We start from the raw sequence: 20,537 nt of genomic DNA, 5'->3' as shown, positions 1-20,537 counted from the left end.
TTAAACCCAAATATGTAAGGGCACTACATTGGAGTGGAGTTTCTCCAGTAGTTGCTGCTGATCCTGTTCTGCTCCAAGTAACCTAGCTGAAAACCAACTTCCTCTGTGAACTAGCCCCCTGGGAGAGGGATAAAGTTGCTGATGAGGGTTAGAAGGTCCCCTCTCTGCAGATGGGGGCTTTGGTATCAACATACAAGATTCAACAATTCTAGTAGGAAGGGATGAACTTCCTACTAAAGGACTTGTCTCAAAATGCCCTCTAACCCATCACTTCAGGTGCATGCCTAGCTGGAGAAGACCCAGAACAGAGTTCACTTTCTGTCAGGTTCCCAGTGGTTCCAGTTTAATTGCCCATACAGTTAATTTTGTGTACACAATTAAGCTGGAGCAGTCTCTTTGCAGCATGGCTGATGATCTGGTAAATAATGATCTAGGAAGTGGCAATGAGGGTTCTGTTCTCTCTAGCACAAGGGGAAAACAAACCCAACACTTGGGTGATTTCCCCAAGCATTGAGTATCCCTACTGATATTTTTAATTTAGTTCATCGCTAAGGTATACAAGAAACTCAGATTTGATTTTGTTTTCTTTTCTTATGAGTACCCACAAATGAAATATTTCAATTTTTATTGAATGGAAGGTCTTATGTAACATTACAATATTTTTATGTGTCTGTAAAGTCCTTTGATTTGGATTTGATGGATTTGAAGAAATCTGTTTCATCCCATTTTAAGAGGATTAGACTGACACATTTAATTTAATTTGATCTGGACCTATGGCCTCAAATTACTGTGGTTCAGATACTGAGCACTGAAAAACCACTCTGCTGTGGGACTATTTCAGTCCCCCTCTGTTCGCATAGAGGGTTGCAAATGTCACAGTCTGAGAAGTCCCTGACTGATGGGGAGGAGTATTTGGAAATACTCTTGTCTCTGTAGTGAGTATTTTCTGTAGTGAGGGGCAGTGTTGTCCTCACACTGGCATTTACACATGGATTGGGAATACCGCATCTCAGATGAAGAGTATATCAACACCTGCCCAGATTGGGCATTTCCTAGGTAATAAAGCAATTTCCATGGGAGTTATTTTGCAATACTAGTATTTTCAAATCAACAGAAAAATGGCATATGAGAGACAGGACTCTGTAATTTAGCAGAGAGCAGTAGTGAGTTTTTCTGTGAATTGTGCATACAGTGTGAATATATGTAGGGAATCACATTTTTCAGTTAGATTTTCAAAAACTGAATGAAAAGTTGGCATCATTATTTCAGAATAAATATTTTTTTCTACTCCAATTGAAAGGACAGCTCAATTACAGTATGTTTGTCTGTGTAGATTTTGTATGATTTCTGCTCAAGTGCTTTCTGAAGGAGCCATAAATGTCAGTGTTCCTTTCTTTCTGCTCCAGTACCAATCTCTCCCTTATACTATCGCCCTGCACATTGTACATTGTTGCTCATCACAGTGAATCTCAGCTGTAGGAGATGAAAACCCAAAAAGATCATGTCTTTTAAATCTGGTCAGAGTAAGCATTTTGAATGCTGCAGTTTTCTGAGCTGCTTACAGGAATAATTTTTTAATAAACTGTTGTATTATCCTAAGTGCATGGATGTTGTACTAAACTTTGGCTCCTTCTTTTAACAGGCTGTGAAAGAAGAGACCTCTTTTGTAAATCCCAGTAAGACCTCCAGTCTGCAGGACCCTAATGTAAGGTCTGTTGCTTCTTGTCTGTAGGGGAAGAAAAAAATTAATATATGATGTAATGAGGCATTTCCCAAACATTATTTCAACTTGTTGTTACACTTCAATTTGTTCATCTTCAGGTTGCTGTGTAAAGCTCACCATGCAATGACCTAAGAAGAGGGTGGCTGTCAGAACAGTGCTTATTTTGCACATATATATCAGATATAGTTCAAGAATTGATAAAAGCTCAGCTTTAAGGATCAGGCTAAGTGTATCTATTTGAATAAATGACAAAAGCTCTGGGTAAGAAATCAAATCTAGAGACAATCTTATAAAAGCTTATATTAAAAAAGTCAGTTTTCATAACTTTTCTATCAGAAACATGCTAGCTGTCCAAACTGGAATATCCCTGTGTCTAGATTTTCCCAATTTGTGCAAGGTCTTTTCTTCTCAGAAGAAGAGGCATTTGGTATACAGTCCTCAGAAAAATGGCTCATTTGCAGACAGTAGTAACTACTTTTGATTGTACTTTTCTTCTGTTGATAGAGGATAATTGTCTTTCTTTATTGGAGTGGCCATTTTGAAGAGGCATGTTAATTGTAAACATGATTTGAGTGGCACAGTATGCTGTCTTCCAGCAGGTGATTAGAGAGGAGGTTACAGCAGGAGCATTTGGAAATCACCTGCCTCTATGTGTCTGGTAGTTCCATCACTTTGAACATCTGCAGTGTTGAAATCTGAGGGGAGAGTTTGAGGGAAAACTGTTGCGGATTTACAGCATGGCTGCTAAATCAGCTAATTACACCAGTGTATCTGGTTTTTATATGTTCATGAACCTGTAATATACATATGTACTGGAGCACTAATCATCTCATTTTATTTTATAGCTTTTGGGTGGTGATTCTTGCAACAGAAAACAGACATTTAATCACCTTATAGAAAAGTCTAGTTGAGGTGCATAATGAATTATATTTGAAAAATTAAGTCATTCTGAACTAAAAAATTGACACTTATAGTTGGGAAAATTTGTCAATGTTTATTTCAAATGTCTGTTTTCCCTACAGTGTGATAAATCTGCATAGCCTTCAAAACCACTTCATTCAGAAATTCCTTTCTGACCAGGCTGGGCTAGCAGAGTTGCTGTGTTTGCTTAGTGAAAGCAGCTACCTAGAGAAGAATGGTGGGGATGGTTGGTGGTGCTGAGGCAGGAGGAGACACGAGAGGCGATGCTATTGCCTCCCATGGCAGCACCTGGCTTGCTTGCAGTGCAGCTGTGATTCCCAGTTTCCCAGTCTCTTATCTTGGGATACCCTGCAGAGCTGAAATGTCTCACCTGAGAGGCCATGATTTTCTCATTTGTTTGTCCAGGAGGCTGTAAACTCTGTTTGATATTTAGATTCACCCATTTTTCTTCTGTGCCATTGCTCTTCTTAGACCTGCACTAAACTTTCTTGAGAAATTACTTTCTTTCTTAAGAAAACTCATCACATACATAGCACAGTGACCTATTTCTTTGTTTAATTGAAATGGGTTTCCCATGTTGTCTCTGCCACAGCACTTTGTTGGTTTGCTGTCACTTCCAGAAGCAGTTCAGGAGGACCTAATTTGTATATCCCTGTGTGACTGGGATTGTGGCTACAGACTTGTTTTCCTTAATCACTTCTGCTGAACTTCTGAATAACATCTGAGAAAAGCCTTTTTACTCCACGTTTTGTAATAGGTTCGCTCTTGAGGCATCCTGTTGAACTGTAAATGAGTGGTGTGCTTTGTAAAGTGCTTTTTAGTAAAGTACTATTCAGCATGAGGTAAGGTTGGTAACCTGGCTGCAAAGCAAATTTCACTGTTCTCTTTCCCACACATCCAAACTTATAAAATTGTAAAAGTCACATTGGAGTTCTTGGTATGCAGCTTTCTGGTGTATACTTGTCCAATATCTATTTTTATCTGTGATATGTCAAGCATCATTTCCTCTTCAGTGAGTTGTACCAAATGAAATGGAATTCTTTTATTGCTGTGTCCTGAAGGTGCATATATACAAGTAATCAATGCTCAGGGATAGACCAGTTTTAAGGGGTAGACCAATTTTAACAGCCTACATATATATAAATCCAGTGTCTAACCATTTTCTTTCTCTTTCAACCAGCTGCTCTTTCTGCAGGGCTGTATGCACCTCTGCAGCCAGCCAGCATGTGATCTATTTGCCAATAACATTCTCTATAACCTCTGTCTTGTGGAATTTGATGGACATAAATGAGCCTTTGCTCTGCTAGGAATTGCGTCTGAGTAGAGCCAAGGGTTAGTTCATACTGGGAGACAAATTGTCTGGGAGCTTTTCTCTTCTCTTTAGCAGAGACAAGCAGAACAACCCTTGGTAAAAAAACCTTCCACATGGAATATATATTTTTTCCCTGCAAGTGCTCATGCAGACATTTCTGTAAACAATGCCTCTGTGAATCTTTGAAGACTCTGCTGAAATATCTTGCTGGTTGAAACTAGTAGCTGTCACAGCTTTTTAGCAATACTCCACTCTTTTCATGTGAGAGGTTTATAGCAAGGACAATGACTTTGTCTATTTTTCACACTGATAACTGTCACAGACATCTTTTATGAAAAATCCTTTCCTTAGGATTTTTCCTCCTGAGAAGCTGAGAGGCCTCAGGAACAAAATGCAAACAACAGTTATCTGCTGCTGGGGAATGCAACAGGTGGATCTGTGGTTGGCTCATCTTGGGTGTTTCTAATTAATGGCCATCGCAGCCCAGCTGGCTGGGACAGAGAGCCAAGCTACAAACCTTTGTTATCATTCTTTGCTATTCTATTCTTAGCTAGTCTTCTGATGAAACCTTTTCATCTATTCTTTTAGTATAGTTTTAATATAATATATATTATAAAATAATAAATCAAGCCTTCTGAAACATGGAGTCAGATCCTCGTCTCTTCCCTCATCCAAGAACCCCTGTGGACACTGTCACAGATAACTGTACAAAACATTACAAAATTCTTTGTTTTTTCCAAACCCAAGACACAGGGAAATTCATTCAGGCCTGCTAGTAAGCAAACATGCAGTTTTGAGCAGTAACTGAAGCATGAATTGTTCTTATTAATAGGGAACTAGAAACTGACAGAGGAGGGCAGTAGTGCTTGTTTGATTAAAAAACTGTGCTCTGTTTGCTACCATTTTGTCTGCTCCTCCATTGCCATTCTGAATATTACACTTTTAATGAATTAACTGCTTGGATATGGCCTGTAATCTCCCATAGCAATTATTTTAGCATCTGCCATGACAGACTCAATTTGGCTAACAATTGCTATAGCTCTTTGTAGAATTAGTTCTGGTTCAACTAGTAATTACTCATATGTCTGTGTGGTATAGCCACTTTTCCTGCAAGTCAGTCTCCAGTAATTTTCTTGGGCATGGCCTCAGGATAATGTTGTACTATGCAAAGTTGTCATGTATTAGGCAGTTTATCCACCTGTTTTCTGTGTCTTCTGGCAAACTCCAAACACTTCTTTATGTAAGTAATTTTAAACATGAGGAAGGGGGAATCAAAGCTGAAACTGAAATAACACTAACTTTGCAGCTTTCAGGAGGGAAAGCCTTGTTAAATTTGCTCTGTCATTTGGTGCACAGGCTGGAATTGCAAGGTTGTCTCCTGATCTTGCAGTTAATAAATAACCTGTACACACCAGATTAGGATGCAGGAGGATATGGGATCACAGCAGACTGCAGTCCTGTCTCACTCCCTGCTTCTGGAGAGCAGTCCTGCAGTCCTGCACATTTCTGTAGGTTTTCCTCCTCTGGATAGGATTTTTTTTCCTCCCAGACTGTTTCAAGTGCTGGTTCCAACATTAAATGATGAAAGAGCTGGTGACTCAGTAACTGAATACATGCTGCAGCATTCTAGCTTACATCCTCTTTAATCCTCAATTACAGTCTGAATTGGGACATAGTTGTACATTCCCCTTAGTGACCCTACTGCTTTGCAGATAACCTGTAACAGAGCTGCAGATCTGGACAGTGGCTACAGGGGAATTGCGTGGTTGCCTCAGCTGGATCCATCTGGGCTGCATGTGACAGAGTTCTCAGCTGAACAAAGTCAAATGAGAGCAGCTAACAGAAGGGGAATTTCTCTAGCAGGTTAAATAGGAGAGCCATGAGTTACTTTGATAGGACACAGGAGTCCTCTGAAGAAGAATCAAACCTTTCTTTATTACAACTCTGTTGTAACAGATCTGAAAGCACATTTTCTTCAACACCAAAGTAATATGTACTCTATAACTATATACTAGTCACTATGTAGCTGGGCTGTATGCATTTTGGACAAGGCAGAAGAGAACATTGGTTTTTGGGAGAAGAAATACCTGGGAAAAAGTGTTATTTATGTATTTGCTTTCTTTTTTTACTTTTTTGTTTTTCTTGTTTTTCTTTTTTTTTTTTTTTATTTTTATACTGCCTGTGTTGAATCAATAAGAGATACAGTTAGTTTGCAGTTACCACTTCACATGGTGAAGCATGCTTTGTTAAGGCATGTAGTAAAAATGTAGTTTGTGTCAACACTGGGTTAGTTTGGAATTTGTTAGGGCAGTCATTTTGCTAGGATTTTTAATAGTACTTCTTTGGGGATGTAGACCCCAAGTGTACAAAGGAAAAAGTGATCACATCCATCCCTTTCAAGGCCAACAAGAGGAATTCATCATACAATAGAGCTAGAAAAACCTTTCTAACAGATCACTTTCTTCTTTAGTATTGTAAAAGGACCTGTCATGGTAGCAAATGCTCCAGAAGGGATTATGAGGAAGCAGCAGAGGTATTTTCCCATCTGTTAGAGAATTCCTGACACTCAGGTATCTGTCTCTGTGTCCAGATGGAAGTATTGAGGGAGAAGTGTTTTGGGAGAATTTGCTGATTAGATATCTAATTTAATTCATGTTTGAGATTACTGAATGTTCTTATAGTTTTCACAAGGCTCTCAGCCCCTGCCTCTATCAACTAGTCTTTTTGTATTTGGTTCTTTTAGCCTTGAGAGATCAAGGTTCCAGCTGTTTACCAGAAACAATGAAGGAAGTATAGTGAAGGAAATATAGTCAAGGAAGTAAAGTGTTGTGCAAAATAGAAAAATGAAAAATGTAGCAGCAGCTTTCCTATCACCTCTGGTCACACTTTCCTCTTGATCAGGGGCATGTCCCACCTTCTGATTTGGGATGTGGAGGTTTCTGTCCTGCAGTGTATCAAGGGAATGGGAATTGCAAAGTCACCTTTTCACTTTTTTATAAACCTCTCCTGTTTCTCAAGAAGGGGATGGGTGCTAGAAAGATAAACTTGTGAACTTTCTTTGCAGAAATATATTGCCTAATTGCCAACCTACTTAATTTATTAAATATAAGGAATATATGGCTAAGCACAGATCCCCATGAAAAGAATTTGTTTTCTTAGTCAAATCTTTGCCAGAGAGAAGCACCAGCTGTCCAATTTCCCCAGTGTCTATACATTAATTTCTCCTCAAAACTCTTTGAAGCATGTTTTCTTTCTGGCTGTGACCACCTAGATAATGCTACAGTATGGATATCTGAGTGCATGTGCATGTAGGTTCACACATACACATTTGGACTGTATTTAAGATAAAGGTCTGCATTTTTTCCTGTTTTGTTTTCTTCTTCAAACATGTCTGAATGCAAGCCCGGGTATAATTCTGCTGTACTGGCTTAAGGAATTCCAGAGTTAAGAATTACACCAAAATAGTTCAGATGTTAAGAATTGCTACTGCTTAGGACAAAGCAAAATACTGTCTGTCTTTGGGCATGGCCTGTTTGCCAAAGTAAATTTTCATCTTGGGATAAGTCCAACAGTAGAAATGTTGGTAAAAATGCCTGAAGTTAAACAAGTTGGGTAAGCAACTGAAGTGAAATTTGTAAGACAGGACATTACCTGGCAACTGGATTTGCTGATAATATACACTTTTCTTCATGTTCACATGCTGCTCAGGAAAGCTTAGATATTATATGTTTGGTACATGTAAACACTAATACCTTCTTCATCTCCTACATGTTAATCTTCATTTTGTGAGGGCTCAAGGCAGGACTGTCACCAACTCTAGATCAAGTCAGCCATGGATTTTTCTATCTGAATTTTGAAAACCTCCAAATACAGGATGGAGATTAGACAGCCTCTTACTCAAAATAGTGATCAAAAGTGTAAGTATAAGTTCAGTTGTCAGTCAGGAACCCTCTTTAGCTGAAGCCCTTGAGTTGGCTGGTCAGTTATTACTGTTCTTGTTGCTGTTGCCATTTGCTGTCATGCACCATGTGGTACATTTATGCACTGCAATATTTATTTCCCTTAAAATATGCTTTTGGGTTACTGCCAGCTTTGGCAGGCTTTATATCCCACATGGTTCAGGATTTGTCTGTGGATTTCTTTCTGTTTAGACCAACTGCTGCATCACCCTTTGTTGATCCTTGTTATCCAAATTATCTCATCTTTCATAGGATTGCAAATAGCAATATTCTTCTTATGTGGGAGTAGGTATAAGCACCAGCTGGTGCTTTGTGCATTCATTTATTCTAATTTTCTTTGTAAATCTTCCCATCCAAAACCAAATTACGCCATTACATTGAGACTAATTACATTAGGAGCTGCTCAACACGTAACGTAAAATTAAATGTTATCTCGTAGAGCTCGATGATGCTGCACACCAGAAAAGAGGGGTGGAAAACATTGAATTATATCAAGTTTTACGGGATGCAGATGAATCAGGAGAAGTAATCTCAGGCACTCTTCTGAATGCCTACTGCAGAGTAAGCTTGGCTCATACAGATTGTCAGAATGTGATCAGCCTGCTGTGCCTTGTACCTCTGGGGCGCGCTGGGCTTTGAGTCTGGCTGCCTTTCAATGGATGGGAAAATGTCCAACACCTTTTGTGACCAAAGCAATACTTCTAAAATATAACTTCCATGTATCATCAAGGAAGGAGTGTCTCTCAAAGTAATGTCTGCACTCTTGGGCTTTTGCCTCTCCATTCTCACCTGCCCAAACTATATGAACATTTAAATTGTCATCTTTTGGTCTCTGAGCTAACATCCTGCTGACATACCTCAGTCTGAACATGAACCATGTTTTTCAGAGAACCCTGGCTCTCTCCAGGTGTTCTCAAAATATGACTGTATAAGCAAGGTGCAAAGTGTAGTGATCTTTGCCTAATCTGTACACAATTCATTGTGAAACTAGCATCCCAGTATCTGTTTTTATACATAAACTTCCAGTAAATGTCAGGGTAGCTTTTATGTGACCTGATATCTCACCTGCATGTCAGCTTGTTTCCCCAAGTTGAAGACTTCGCTTCCCTAGAAAAGTAGATATATCCAAAAGAACTTCCAGGAAGTTCAGAACTGAAGCTGATCAGGAATTATGTGCTCAGTCTTGCCTGGCATGAACTTCAGTGAATTCAACAGGCTGCTTTTTCTTAAACTCAGAATGGAGTTAACCCTGTGAGGCAGAGTCTGAAATATTACATTTAAATATCTCCTCCTAAATATTTTGTGAAATATTCTAGGTAAACTAAAATAATTATCTCTGTTGGCTTCTTCCTAAGAATTTTGAATTGCTTTTAAAAAGCTCATTTTGTCATTCAGTCTTTACCTTAAAAAATATAATAAGAATCATTCTCCTGCTGAAAAATTTCAACCAGCATTTCCAAAAACAAAGCGAATATCTGAATACACATCACCCTGGCCTCAGTCCAGTGACAGGTTAATGGATCTACTGCTCTAGCTTTTTGCAAGAACCTCACAGAGTAATTTCTGCATCAAAGTCATAACTTCAAGCTGAACTCTTGAATAGCCTTTACATGCCGGTCTGCATTAAAGATTGCAGATAGCACGCCTAGGTATGTTCTTTGACTTCATTCTGAGTCTAAACTCCTCTTTGACCTGCTGCCTGAAGCCAAATGCTGATGAATTGTTTGTAATTGTATTCTTAACCTACAAACTACAGAGGAAGGAGCAGTACTCAGACCTTTCAGATGAGGTTAAGCTAATGAAATACCCCACTTGAGGTGCATTTCTTTGGCTCTGTCCTGTGTCCCCTAAAGTGTGCTTAGGCTCCTTGGAAAGCACAGAATTCATTATGGCTGTCCTGGTTGCTGTGAGCAGGGGTAGGATTTGTACTCAGTTTGACCTTAGATACCAAGTGTTGACCTCTTGCATTACCCAGAGCTGTGAGAAAAGAGCAGCTCCTGTATGATCATTATCTATCTGTTGGACCACAGGGGCACTGTACTTTTGTCTAGACTGCACATAATTTTCATTGCAAGGGCAATGGAAGGAACAGACAATTTTTCCTTTACAAGAAGCAGAACTCAATTTGTGAGTAAGAAAAGCACATAAGCTGTAGCAAGGATCTTTTTTATACATCTGCAATCTATAAGGAGGGGGTATGGGAGGTAAAAAGAAGAAAAAACTTTATTCAGAAAATTTGATACGGGTAGTAGCTTTAAAATGTCCAAGCAATGTTTTGAAAAGCTAACCTGTCTTCTGAGAAAAGGTACCTTATCAAAGGGAAAAAGAACATATTGTTTCTTAACTTCGGATGACCTTTGGAAAAGAAATGTGTGAAATACTAAGAGCACAGGCTTAGGAAAGATTTGAGTGTTTTTCTGTGTTTGCTTAGCTTGTTAGGCTGTGTCTTTGATATACAAGAGAATGCATCTATCAAGTATTTTTCCTTTTCCTTCCTTTCTTTCTTGCTTATCCTTCCCAAGTTTTCACTATCATGTTCCCACTCAAAAGGAATTCTGCAGCCAAAATCAGCCTCTGGGGCTTTTTTTTTTTTCCTTTTCCATGAGTCAGCATCTGAAAGCAGGTTAACTTTCATGCAGCTGGCTGTATCCTTGTAATCATGGGGTTTTTATCCTCTATCTCTTGGCATCAGTTTGGGAAGACACAGGGAGAGGTATTGTTCCAGAGGAAAAAATAGACACAAAGAGAAAGAGAAGTAAAGAGGATAAAGCTTGTTAAAGAGAAGTGCAGGAAGTGTGTTCCCCCAGCAGACTTTGGTAGTTTTAAAATCCTGAACGATGCAGTTCCTCCAAGGCAAGAGAAGTTAATTAATGCCATCAGTTTATGACGTGGACAATCATTTTATCCCGCATAGCCCAATTGCCACGTTTCAAACAAGCATGGAGGTCTGTCCAGAGCCTCCCAAGCAGGGGACAAGGAAGCCATGGCACAAAAATGGGTGGTGCAGGAGCAGTGCAGCCTCAGCCTTGCAATCAGAGCCAAGGTGAGGTGGGACACCCTGAGTCCCTCAGCATGAGCACATGCATTGCACCCCCAAGGAAGGTTCAAGGTAAACCAGCGTACATCTGTGCTCACTTGAAATGTTCCACAGGGTAATTTTTTTTTGTGAGTAGTTTTGGTTTCAGTCACCTCCTTGGCTGCCAGTCTGTGAACAAAACAGATTCCTTGGGTTTGGGGGAGATCTCTCTCTGGGTCATGTTTGTGTTGCTGTGCAGGCTTGTGGAACAGGCTGAAGCTAGTTCAGGAGAGCGTGCTGGCTGTGGCTCAGGAGGGTGCTGGGGCTCTCAGTGCACAGGCAGTTTCTGCTGACCTGCCACTGCATGCTGACATTCGTGGTTGTTATTGTCATTCTCACCAGGAAGCGACAGATTTTTATGTAAGGTGCCAGGTCATTAAGTAACTCTGTCTTGGTTCAGTACCTTCATTTGTATGCAGTAGTGGTTGGGTACTGTTACAGGAAAAAGGTTTATGAATTAATGACATTGAAAAAGAGCCTTCTAAAGGAACTGTAATACACTGTACATTTTATTTTTCATTTTAATTCTGAGTCCCACTGATCCTTTAACACTTTCCTCCTATACTTTTCCTCAAGCTGTATCCTTTGTACAGGACTACTGTGATTTATATAGCTGTGTAATTTATATAGGACTACAAACTTGAAATGGTGATATCTGCACATAATCACTCTATTTAAATAATTGAAATAATTACAGGGCTTCTCTTCAAAAATCATATCTTTCCATATAAGAATTCTGGCTGTAGAAATCAAAGGATAGTAACAGAAGTTATTCTGCTACTTTTTCTGGAATATCAATGAGACTTTTTAAGAGTTTCTATGATGTTAAAAGCCTGCCATTTTTAAAAGACAGATTGGGCACTGGGTTGATCAAGCTGAGCACTTCCTGCATCTAGTTGCTGTAGAGAGAGTAGCAACAGTTCTGAGCAGATCCAGACTGAGGAAAAGTGTTTGAAGATGGAACAGGAGCTGTCGTGGAATTTTTAGCCTGGTGTGGAAAGAGGTAACCTAGCAAGGTTTTAATGAGGACAAAATTCCAGCTCTGCCATTTGTAGGACTAGTCTAACATTTCATCATGTGCTAATGGCCTCTTTGGGTAGAGGCATTGCCACAGCTCCTTTTCATTCGGGAGTAACTTCAATTTTCATCCTAGCTAACCTGCAGCTTCTCAAAATATGCAATAAGTGGTGCCTGTCTCTTCCCCTGAGAAACAGCAGGGGAAAGGTACTTGCTGCCACCAGCCTCTAACAAAACTTATGGCAAAATTTTATCATAATGGGAAAGAAGATTTTGCTTTTAAAATAGTATTGGTTTTGCAAGATAAGTGAGTGGAATACTTTATTGGTGTAGTACAAAACATAAGTTTATCTGAGCAATTACAATGGCTGAAAAAGGAGTAGGTGTGTCTAATGTTTACTTGACCTTTTTTTTTTCCTACTTGAAAATCTGCAGCATTCAAAGGAAAATAATACGTTTTTCATCTTTCTATTGGATTAGAGAGTAGGCACTGTTTGTATCTCAAACATTTTATTTACAGTTGAGTGAAATTTTTCATTTTAAACATTTTTCAGCATTAATCCAGACTTAGAATTTAAAAAAAAATTCATATGTATAAGTGTGTTTTATAACTTGCTTTGAAATCATTGCAAACTGCTTTAGTTACAAAATTGCACTATATCTTTTCAAACAAAAATTTGATTGTGACAATTGAGATAATTGCTTCAAAAGCCCCACCTCTTCCCTTTTCTTTTCTTAAATTACAAACCACGGTATTCCAAAGGAGATACATAGGCTTTGTAAAATGAAACGTAATAAAAGAGCTGAAATTATCACTTCAAATCTTCCTTTGTGTGAAAGTATATGACTGACTTACATCACAGGTTATAATGTTGTCCTGAGAAATTTGAAACACTCATGAACTGGAAATAGATTTGTAACCAGCTTTCCTATTCTACACTTTGCTGTTTCTTGAACCGCTTCATAGCATTAGTTCATCACTTGCTATCATTTTGAGGAAATGTTATTCAACTCATGTAGTTTACACCACTCTGTTTCCACTCTCATTGAGTTGGTGAAAAGCTTTAAAAATTGTAAGGTATCCTCTTACAAAACTATTGGAAAGTTGTGAGGACCATTCAGACAGAGCAAGAATGTCAGCCAATATATTTGAGCTGAAAATAATTACAGTCATTTACACCCCTTCAGAATGTGATTTTCTTTTATTTAATGTCTCTTAACATATTTATCCTGCTTATGTCAGACTTCAATTGGAAATCACTTTGGGTAAATAGAACAAGTAATTTTTTTCAGTAGCCAAAAGATACCTTTGTTTCAGGAAAAGAAGAGCTAGTGTTATCTTCCAATCTGAAGTCTGACTTGATCAAAAAAAACTTGGGAGCTTCCATAATGAGGTTGATTCACATATTTTCAGGTCAGATATATTGAATTCAAGACTAAAACAGATGATTTGGGCTTCCCCCCCCCCCCCCCCCTTTGCTTATCTTTCCCTTATTTGCCAGCCTAATAGCCTAACAAACTCAGCAAAAGGCCTTCAGATCTGGCTGGCTTGTTCTGCAATAATATCATTGAGAAATCTGTGATAAAAATGACTGACACTGAAATTTGAATAGGGGAAAGGAAATATGTCTGATATTGATATCTTACTGCTATCTATACCAACTTCTTGAAATTAATGGGAACAAATAACAGGTAAATAATTGACAAAAGTTGTTTTATGAGAAGGGGAACTAGTAATCAGGTTTATTTATGTATTTATGCCCTTTGTACTTTACTATTTTCCACTGTTTCATCTTATGCTCTATGACCTCTCCAAAGACTAAGAAATATTTAGGAAAACTGAATATATAACCTGAAGGCTGTGCCATCTCAGTAGGTTCTGTTGTAGCTCAACATCAGATTCAGAGAGAGGAGTTAGCAAAGCTTAAAGCACACAGGGGCATCAGAGGGATCTGCAATAGTGAAAATTAAACAAGCGTGTCTTATTAAGGCTTTAGAAGGCTAATACAATGTAAGTAGACTAGAAAAACGTTTGCCATTTGTGAAATGTACCTCAGTGCATGTGCAGTCCCATCAGCAATCAGTAGGGCTGCTCAAGTTAATAATTTAGAATCTGACTTCAGATTAGATGGCAGAATACCACTTCACAAATTTTTAATCAGGAGTTTCAAATTTTTTTTTATGTTTGGCATATTTATTATGTTTATAGTACACATATAGTGTATTTAATCATAACCCGTTGCTTCAAGTAAAAGCAGTATTTAAGATGTTTCATGTGTCTTCATGCCCCTCAAGCTCATGGTTGAAATGGTTTCCTCCCAAGGTCATGAGGATCTTTTATTTAGTATTTATGATTTTTTTTAATTAAAGCCTGAGTTAATTCTACTGATATATGGTTAAGGAGAAGATTCTTTCATGTGGACCTCCTCCTGCCATGTCTTTCCTTTGCTGAAGCTCTGCAGATGTATTTCACATTAATGAGCATCTGAAACACATCTGAGTTTTGCTTTTTTCTAGCAAGCTGGAAAAAAATTGATCATTTTTCTTGGATCATATCCATTAGTTCATTTCCCTTGAGCTGTTCTTTCAACTGTGGAAGGATAATGTTTAATTTCAAATAAAAAATTATAAGCAGAACAGGTTTCACTATTCATAAAATAGTTTTTGTTAAACATATGTTTTGTAAAAATATTTCTGACGTGACTGAACTGCTGGTCTGTTATTAAAATGTGATATTTTGGAAACAGTGACGTTTCCACATGGTCTTTCACATAGGCTCTGTGTTTGTAACCAGTGGCTGCTTCTATAAATGGTATGCCCAGCACAGGAGGGTGAGTTCACACATCCTTTTCTGTACACACACACACACTGGCCAGTGAACTATAAATGGAACAAAAGGATGAACTCCAATGGGCACTAGCCACTTTGCAAGATAAGTAAGTGTCGATGAGTTAGAACTTTGGTGATACGCCTGAAGTAGTTTAAATAGAGCCTCTATGACATATGTTTTTCTTGCTATTTTTAGAAGCCCAGCTCCAGTGAGACCTGAAACTACACCAACAACTGTCCCTGCAGAAAAGCAGGAGGTTAAAGCTCCCCGTGTGAGGAAGTTAACAAGGCAGTACAGTTTGTGAGTAACATACAGCATTATCTTTTTGGTTTTGCCTACTACAGCTGAAAATGAAGGGGGATGCTAATTATTGCTCTAGCTGTGCCTTCTGAAAGTCATGAGTGCAATTACATGATAATGATCTTATGCCGATGCCATTCCTTTCATCACTGAGAATCTTCATGCTTTTAATACAAAATTAATTTGCCTTTCCTCTGCAGTGGCTAACCCTTTGAATTGCAGGCCATCCACCTTTTCCCAAGCTTATGGATTAGGAATTAAAAACCTCTTTACCACATGAAATGTCAAAGACCTGGTGTGAGCTGGAACAAGCTGCTCTGTTGGCTTCATTACAACCCCATTTTCAAAATGAGGAAAACATTCTTTAGTTGTTGGGGCATCAAGCTGTGCTGTGAGCCATTGCCTCTCAGAGAGTGCACCCTCCCTCTCTGTGATTTGTCACATGAAGAAATTGCTGAGCCTGCTACAGCTACAGCCAGCAAAACGAATTCTCTTAGTCCTGGAAAGAGGGATCTGTGCCTAGAGGGCTTTGGCATCCCATTTACACATAATTCATTCCACTTGTAAGTCTCTAGAGATGTGAGGTACTGAGCAGAAGTGAAAGTTAATGTTGATTTGTCCTCCCATGAAAAGACAGACAAGGCCACCAGAAATTAAAGGGAAAAAGGAATAATGTCAGCATAAACTTATAAATACAAGGTTACCAATGCTATTATAAAGGAAAAAATATGTATGCTTTCTGTGTGTAATGGCAACTGTTAGTCCATCCAGGATTTCAGCATTCTAATGTGAATAAATATATTTCTTGTCTCTTAAAAAGGATTCTAATAAATATCAATATGTTGGGGCTTTTTGTTTCACTGTTAAAAACGTTGTCTTTGTAACAATCTGCATTACCAAAACTGAAAAATTATTTAGGACAAGAAACAGAGGAACTAGTCAAATTGAAGCTAAGAGGAAAATGAGCTATTGGCCAAACTGGTATTTGTCCAAGAGGGCAAGACTGGCATGTGGAAACACACAATCACTTTTTGATTGATGAAATCTTGATGAATAGTTTTGAACATGTCTTGCTCCCATGTGGATTTTTAGTTGTCCAGGATAAGGTGTGAGGAACAGCAGATGTGCACATCTACCCACAGGGGCCACCTATACTGTGGCCATGTGTAGGGCCAAGGACTCCCTAGTGAAAAATATGGGCCCTAATTTTTTTTTTTTTTTTTTGCTTTTGTAAACTCAAATTCTGTTCAATTTAAATTATCTTGTATCTGGAATGCAAACATGGGAAATGTGAAGAAACAGCGAAGGATTATTGTGAAAGTAATAACAGTAAAGGCCATTTCTCAGTCTTGCAGCTAGTGTGCTCATGGCTAGATGGCTGATAAATCAACCCTAACTCTTATTTTTCCACTTCCTTGTATACACCAGAGGAACTTGACTCAGAAAGAATGGGGAGGGTGCCAGTGAATTCCTGCTGAGAGTGGAGACCAAGGACTGGGAAAATGTCATCTACATGTTTCTGAAAGAGAGATTAACTAGGTCAACAGCTCAGCTCTGGGCTTGTTACATTAATAAAATGTCTATTCAACAGGTCCAAAATATTTCACAATTTCTTTCCAGCATAAAACCTGTGTACTGTGCCTGCTATGGTGCTGAATTCTATCCCTAACCAGAAGGAATAAAAAATGGAGTTTGGAAAAGATAATATTAATTACCAAAATCTTACATCATAATTAAAAAACAATGCTAGGTAACCCAGCATAAAGTTGCATAACCTGTATGTCATGTAGTTTTGAAGGTTTTTGTGTTGTCCAGGCATGCTGCCTTCAAGTGGCACTAAATCAAGTGTAGTTCTGTTCTGGAAGTATCTGGCAAGGCAGATACATGCAGTCAAGCTGGCATGGCAGCCTTCTGTGCACTGTGAGTACCTAATTGGTAGTTAAAATTAGTGCTGTTTTATGAGCAGAAGTAATTTTTCTCATTATTTTTCACTGTGCATTAAGCTGTCAATCTGTAGTCTTTTCACACATCATTCCCAGTAATAAGGCTTCTGTAGGCCAAATTATGACTCTGTTTACCTCCATCCAAATGCAATTAACAACTGGAAGCATCCTGACTCAGGGCTGACTGATCCCAGTGATCTGTAGTCAATAGGGTTCTGCAAAAGTAAATGAAGGTGTAAGATTCTTTACTGGCTTCCATTTAGTAGTAACAGTAGGTGAGATAGAAAGAGTTCAGCTTGATGGCCTAAAGCCCAGGGGAGGCAGGCACCCTCATCTTAAATAAAATGTTTTCTCTGTAAATGGAATAAATGGGACAGGAAAAAGATACCCTCACAAGAATGTTTTTAAAGAGACCCTTTTTGGAGTCAATCAAATTCCTTTAAGTACAGTTTGAAAATAGAAGCATAGACTAGCTCCATAATGGGTGTCAAACCGAGCGTTGTCTGAAGCCAATGAAGCAGTCAGATCCATGGATGGATGTCACCATATCTGTTCTTATCAAGGCTGCCAGCCTCCATGGAAAGGAATAAACATTAAAGTGGAGTAATATCCAGTCCGTTCACTCATGCATATATACATAATCCATAGAAACACTACTTGCACCTAATAACCATAAGATTTCCACTTGCAGATGAGAAGTACCTAACCAATCCATTTTTAAGGAATCTTTAAAGCTTGAAAAAAAAATCTAATTTATTTGAAAAGGTAGCTGCTTTTTAGAGGGAAGAGTAAATGGAGCTTCACTTCAAAGCACCACAGCAGACATAGAGGTTACCAGTGCCTCCTCTGACACAAGTGCAGTCAGAACTCCCGTGGCATTTTTAATGAGAAAATCTGTCTGTTTTTATCAATGGCAGTGATGAAGATGACCTTCCTCCTGCACTGGCAGCAGCAGCAGCAGCATCAACACCTGTGTCTTCAGCCTCTCCCGGGTCACAGAAAACGTGCACGCCACAAACATCGGAAGGACAAGCACAGGTTTCGCCTGGTGGCAAGGTAACCCACAAAGGGATGAGCTCTTGTCACTTGGGAGAGGGTTCAGGAAGGATAGGAGGGAGTTGGGAGTAAAAGGTTTTCCCTAGATGGAATAATTCTACATTTAAAAGCAGTAAAAGATTTTCCCTAGATGGAATAATTCTACATTTAAAAGCAGTTTTTAATGCAGAGTTGTAGTGATATGTTTAACTTGTTGTGTAAGGAAGTATTGAGAGCCTGCTCCAAGACCCAGATAAAATCAATAACAGCTTTTCCTCAGCATTAGTGGGCAGTGGATCAAGATTACTCACATGGATTTTAAAGGTGTGTAATTATGTTTTTTATCTTTCCTGAGTAGCCACACCTGAAAAATGTGGTGTGAAATTTAAAATCCATTTGGCAATCTGTGCTTTAAGGAATTAAAAAACTGAACAAAAATAACAAAAAACCCCCACAGAAATTAAATGCTTCTTTATTCCAATGCTGGGTTTCTTTTTTGCCTTTAGAGTTCCACAGATGCTGGGAGTACATTTGCTTTGGAGCCAGGTGACCTCCTGATGGATTTCACAGAGGCCACACCAATGGTAAATAGTTTTAGTTTGTAACCAGGAAAATGTAGAAGTTTTCAGTCATTTGTCTGCAGCTAAAATGAATGGGATACTATGCAGTGTGTTACAGAGTGCACAGGAATAAAGTAAATTTTCTTGATATTCAGTGATCCTGAGCTTCTGTCAAACTCAGCTCAGAATTTCTGAAAGTCAGTCCACATCAATAAGTGTTATGGCTGATCTTCTGAATGCATTTATTGTTGGATAACTACTTATTTCTCTCTCCTATCTTTACACATTTCTCCACTGGTTTCACAAGCTTCTTTGTCCCCTTAACACAGATTCATAATGTAATCATAACTTTGCTTTTGGGAGTTGTCTGAAAAGTTACTTCTTTTTGCCACAATTTTATTCAGAGCTTACCTAATAGCCAATCCCAAGACATGTACCTGCACTTTCATGTTTCATTAGCAGAGTTCTCTTCCTCACTTTTGACAAAGATGCCTAAAATGTGCTGATTATTAACTTATTTTTTTGGAGCTACATGATTTATATTTTTGCTTAAAAGCCAGTGAGAGATGCTGATCTGAAATTGAAATACCTCTTGACTTCAGTGATCTCAACTCTTTCATCTCAGATTCTCAGCAGATTTATTGCATAATCATATGATCCTTTACTTCCTCCAAGTCATCCTGCATTGCAAAAAATTTTAATGCCAGATAGCTCCTCTCCTGTCCAAAGGCATTTTTGTTGTCTTCTAGAAACCACAGTTAAAGCATGTAAAAAACATGACAAGGACAGCATTACATTTTGGGCATAAATGTTTTTGTATTGAGGTAATTCCATCCTGGGCATTGCTTTCACTACATGGTTAGGTCCTAGTTTACAGTATTGGAAAGGTGCTGTGGGGTTGTGCCTTTTGCTTCTGAGACAATATTGTAGTTGTCTGTAAATAACTGCACTTGTGTCCTGTTACCACTGGATGAGAGCTGTGGGGATCCACAAGACACAGGCAGACTGAAACTGAAACTACCAGAAGGGAGGTTATAGCAAGATTGGTATCAGTCTCTTCCCAAGACAGAAGTGAGAGGAAAAGAAGAAACTGCCTTAAATTGCATATTAGTAACAGTTTGTTCACTGAAAGGTTTATAAAGCATTGGCACAGGCTGCCCAGGGAAGTGGTTGAGTCGACGCCCCTGGCGGTATTTAAAAGACTCGTAGATGTTGCCCTGAGGGACATGGTTTAAGGGGGGGACTTGGCAGTGCTGGGTTGTGGTTGGACTTGATGATCTGGAGGGCCTTTTCCACATAAGCAATTCCATGATTCTATCTAGGTTAGATTGTCCTTTTCTATATTAGTAGCACATTTGTGGCTAAATTGCAATTATCTGTTGGAATTTACAAATAGATTTCTTATTCTAAAAACCTACAATGTCTTACTGTGTAAATCAGAATTTAAGAAATGAGCCATGAAGACTTCAGTAACTGACCTGCTCTAGATAACATAAGTTTGGTTGTTTTGGTGGTTTTTTTTTTCCATTTAACAGAGGTCACTAATACACATTTTTTCTTTTTCCAGATTAACATACAGGCTTTTTGCCCTAAATATTTAACCAAATTATGCTTTCCCCTTCCCTACCCCACCACCCACTGACATTATTTATCACACTGTATGTTCATGAACTAACCTTCCATTGACTTTTTTGGTTTTAATATTTTGGAGAGCAGGTACTGCCCAGCATCAATCAACCCTTTTTGTTTTGTTTAACATCTATAAAGGTCAGCTTGTTCTCTACAGAGCAGGTATTGTTTACAGACCTTTCTCTGCAGTTTCACTGACTACAGGCTGCTCTCAGCTGAGGTTTGAATGAAA

At 38.7% G+C, this 20,537-nt stretch overlaps 1 protein-coding gene across 2 annotated transcripts in view; it reads left to right on the top strand.

Moving 5' to 3' along the window:
- EPB41L4B (erythrocyte membrane protein band 4.1 like 4B) overlaps window positions 1-20,537 on the top strand; it is a 170,920-nt gene that overhangs the window by 122,517 nt on the left and 27,866 nt on the right. For both annotated transcript variants that reach the window (XM_063163769.1, XM_063163760.1), the window contains exons 19-22: window positions 1,643-1,710; window positions 15,034-15,138; window positions 17,999-18,137; window positions 18,623-18,700. In XM_063163769.1, coding sequence (XP_063019839.1) covers window positions 1,643-1,710; window positions 15,034-15,138; window positions 17,999-18,137; window positions 18,623-18,700 — 390 coding nt within the window. The remainder of the gene's footprint in view (window positions 1-1,642; window positions 1,711-15,033; window positions 15,139-17,998; window positions 18,138-18,622; window positions 18,701-20,537) is intronic.

This window comes from Melospiza melodia, chromosome 1 (genome assembly GCF_035770615.1).
Source record: "Melospiza melodia melodia isolate bMelMel2 chromosome 1, bMelMel2.pri, whole genome shotgun sequence".
In the NCBI taxonomy this organism is placed as follows: Eukaryota; Metazoa; Chordata; class Aves; order Passeriformes; family Passerellidae; genus Melospiza; species Melospiza melodia.
This window is presented reverse-complemented; position numbering and strand designations above follow the sequence as displayed.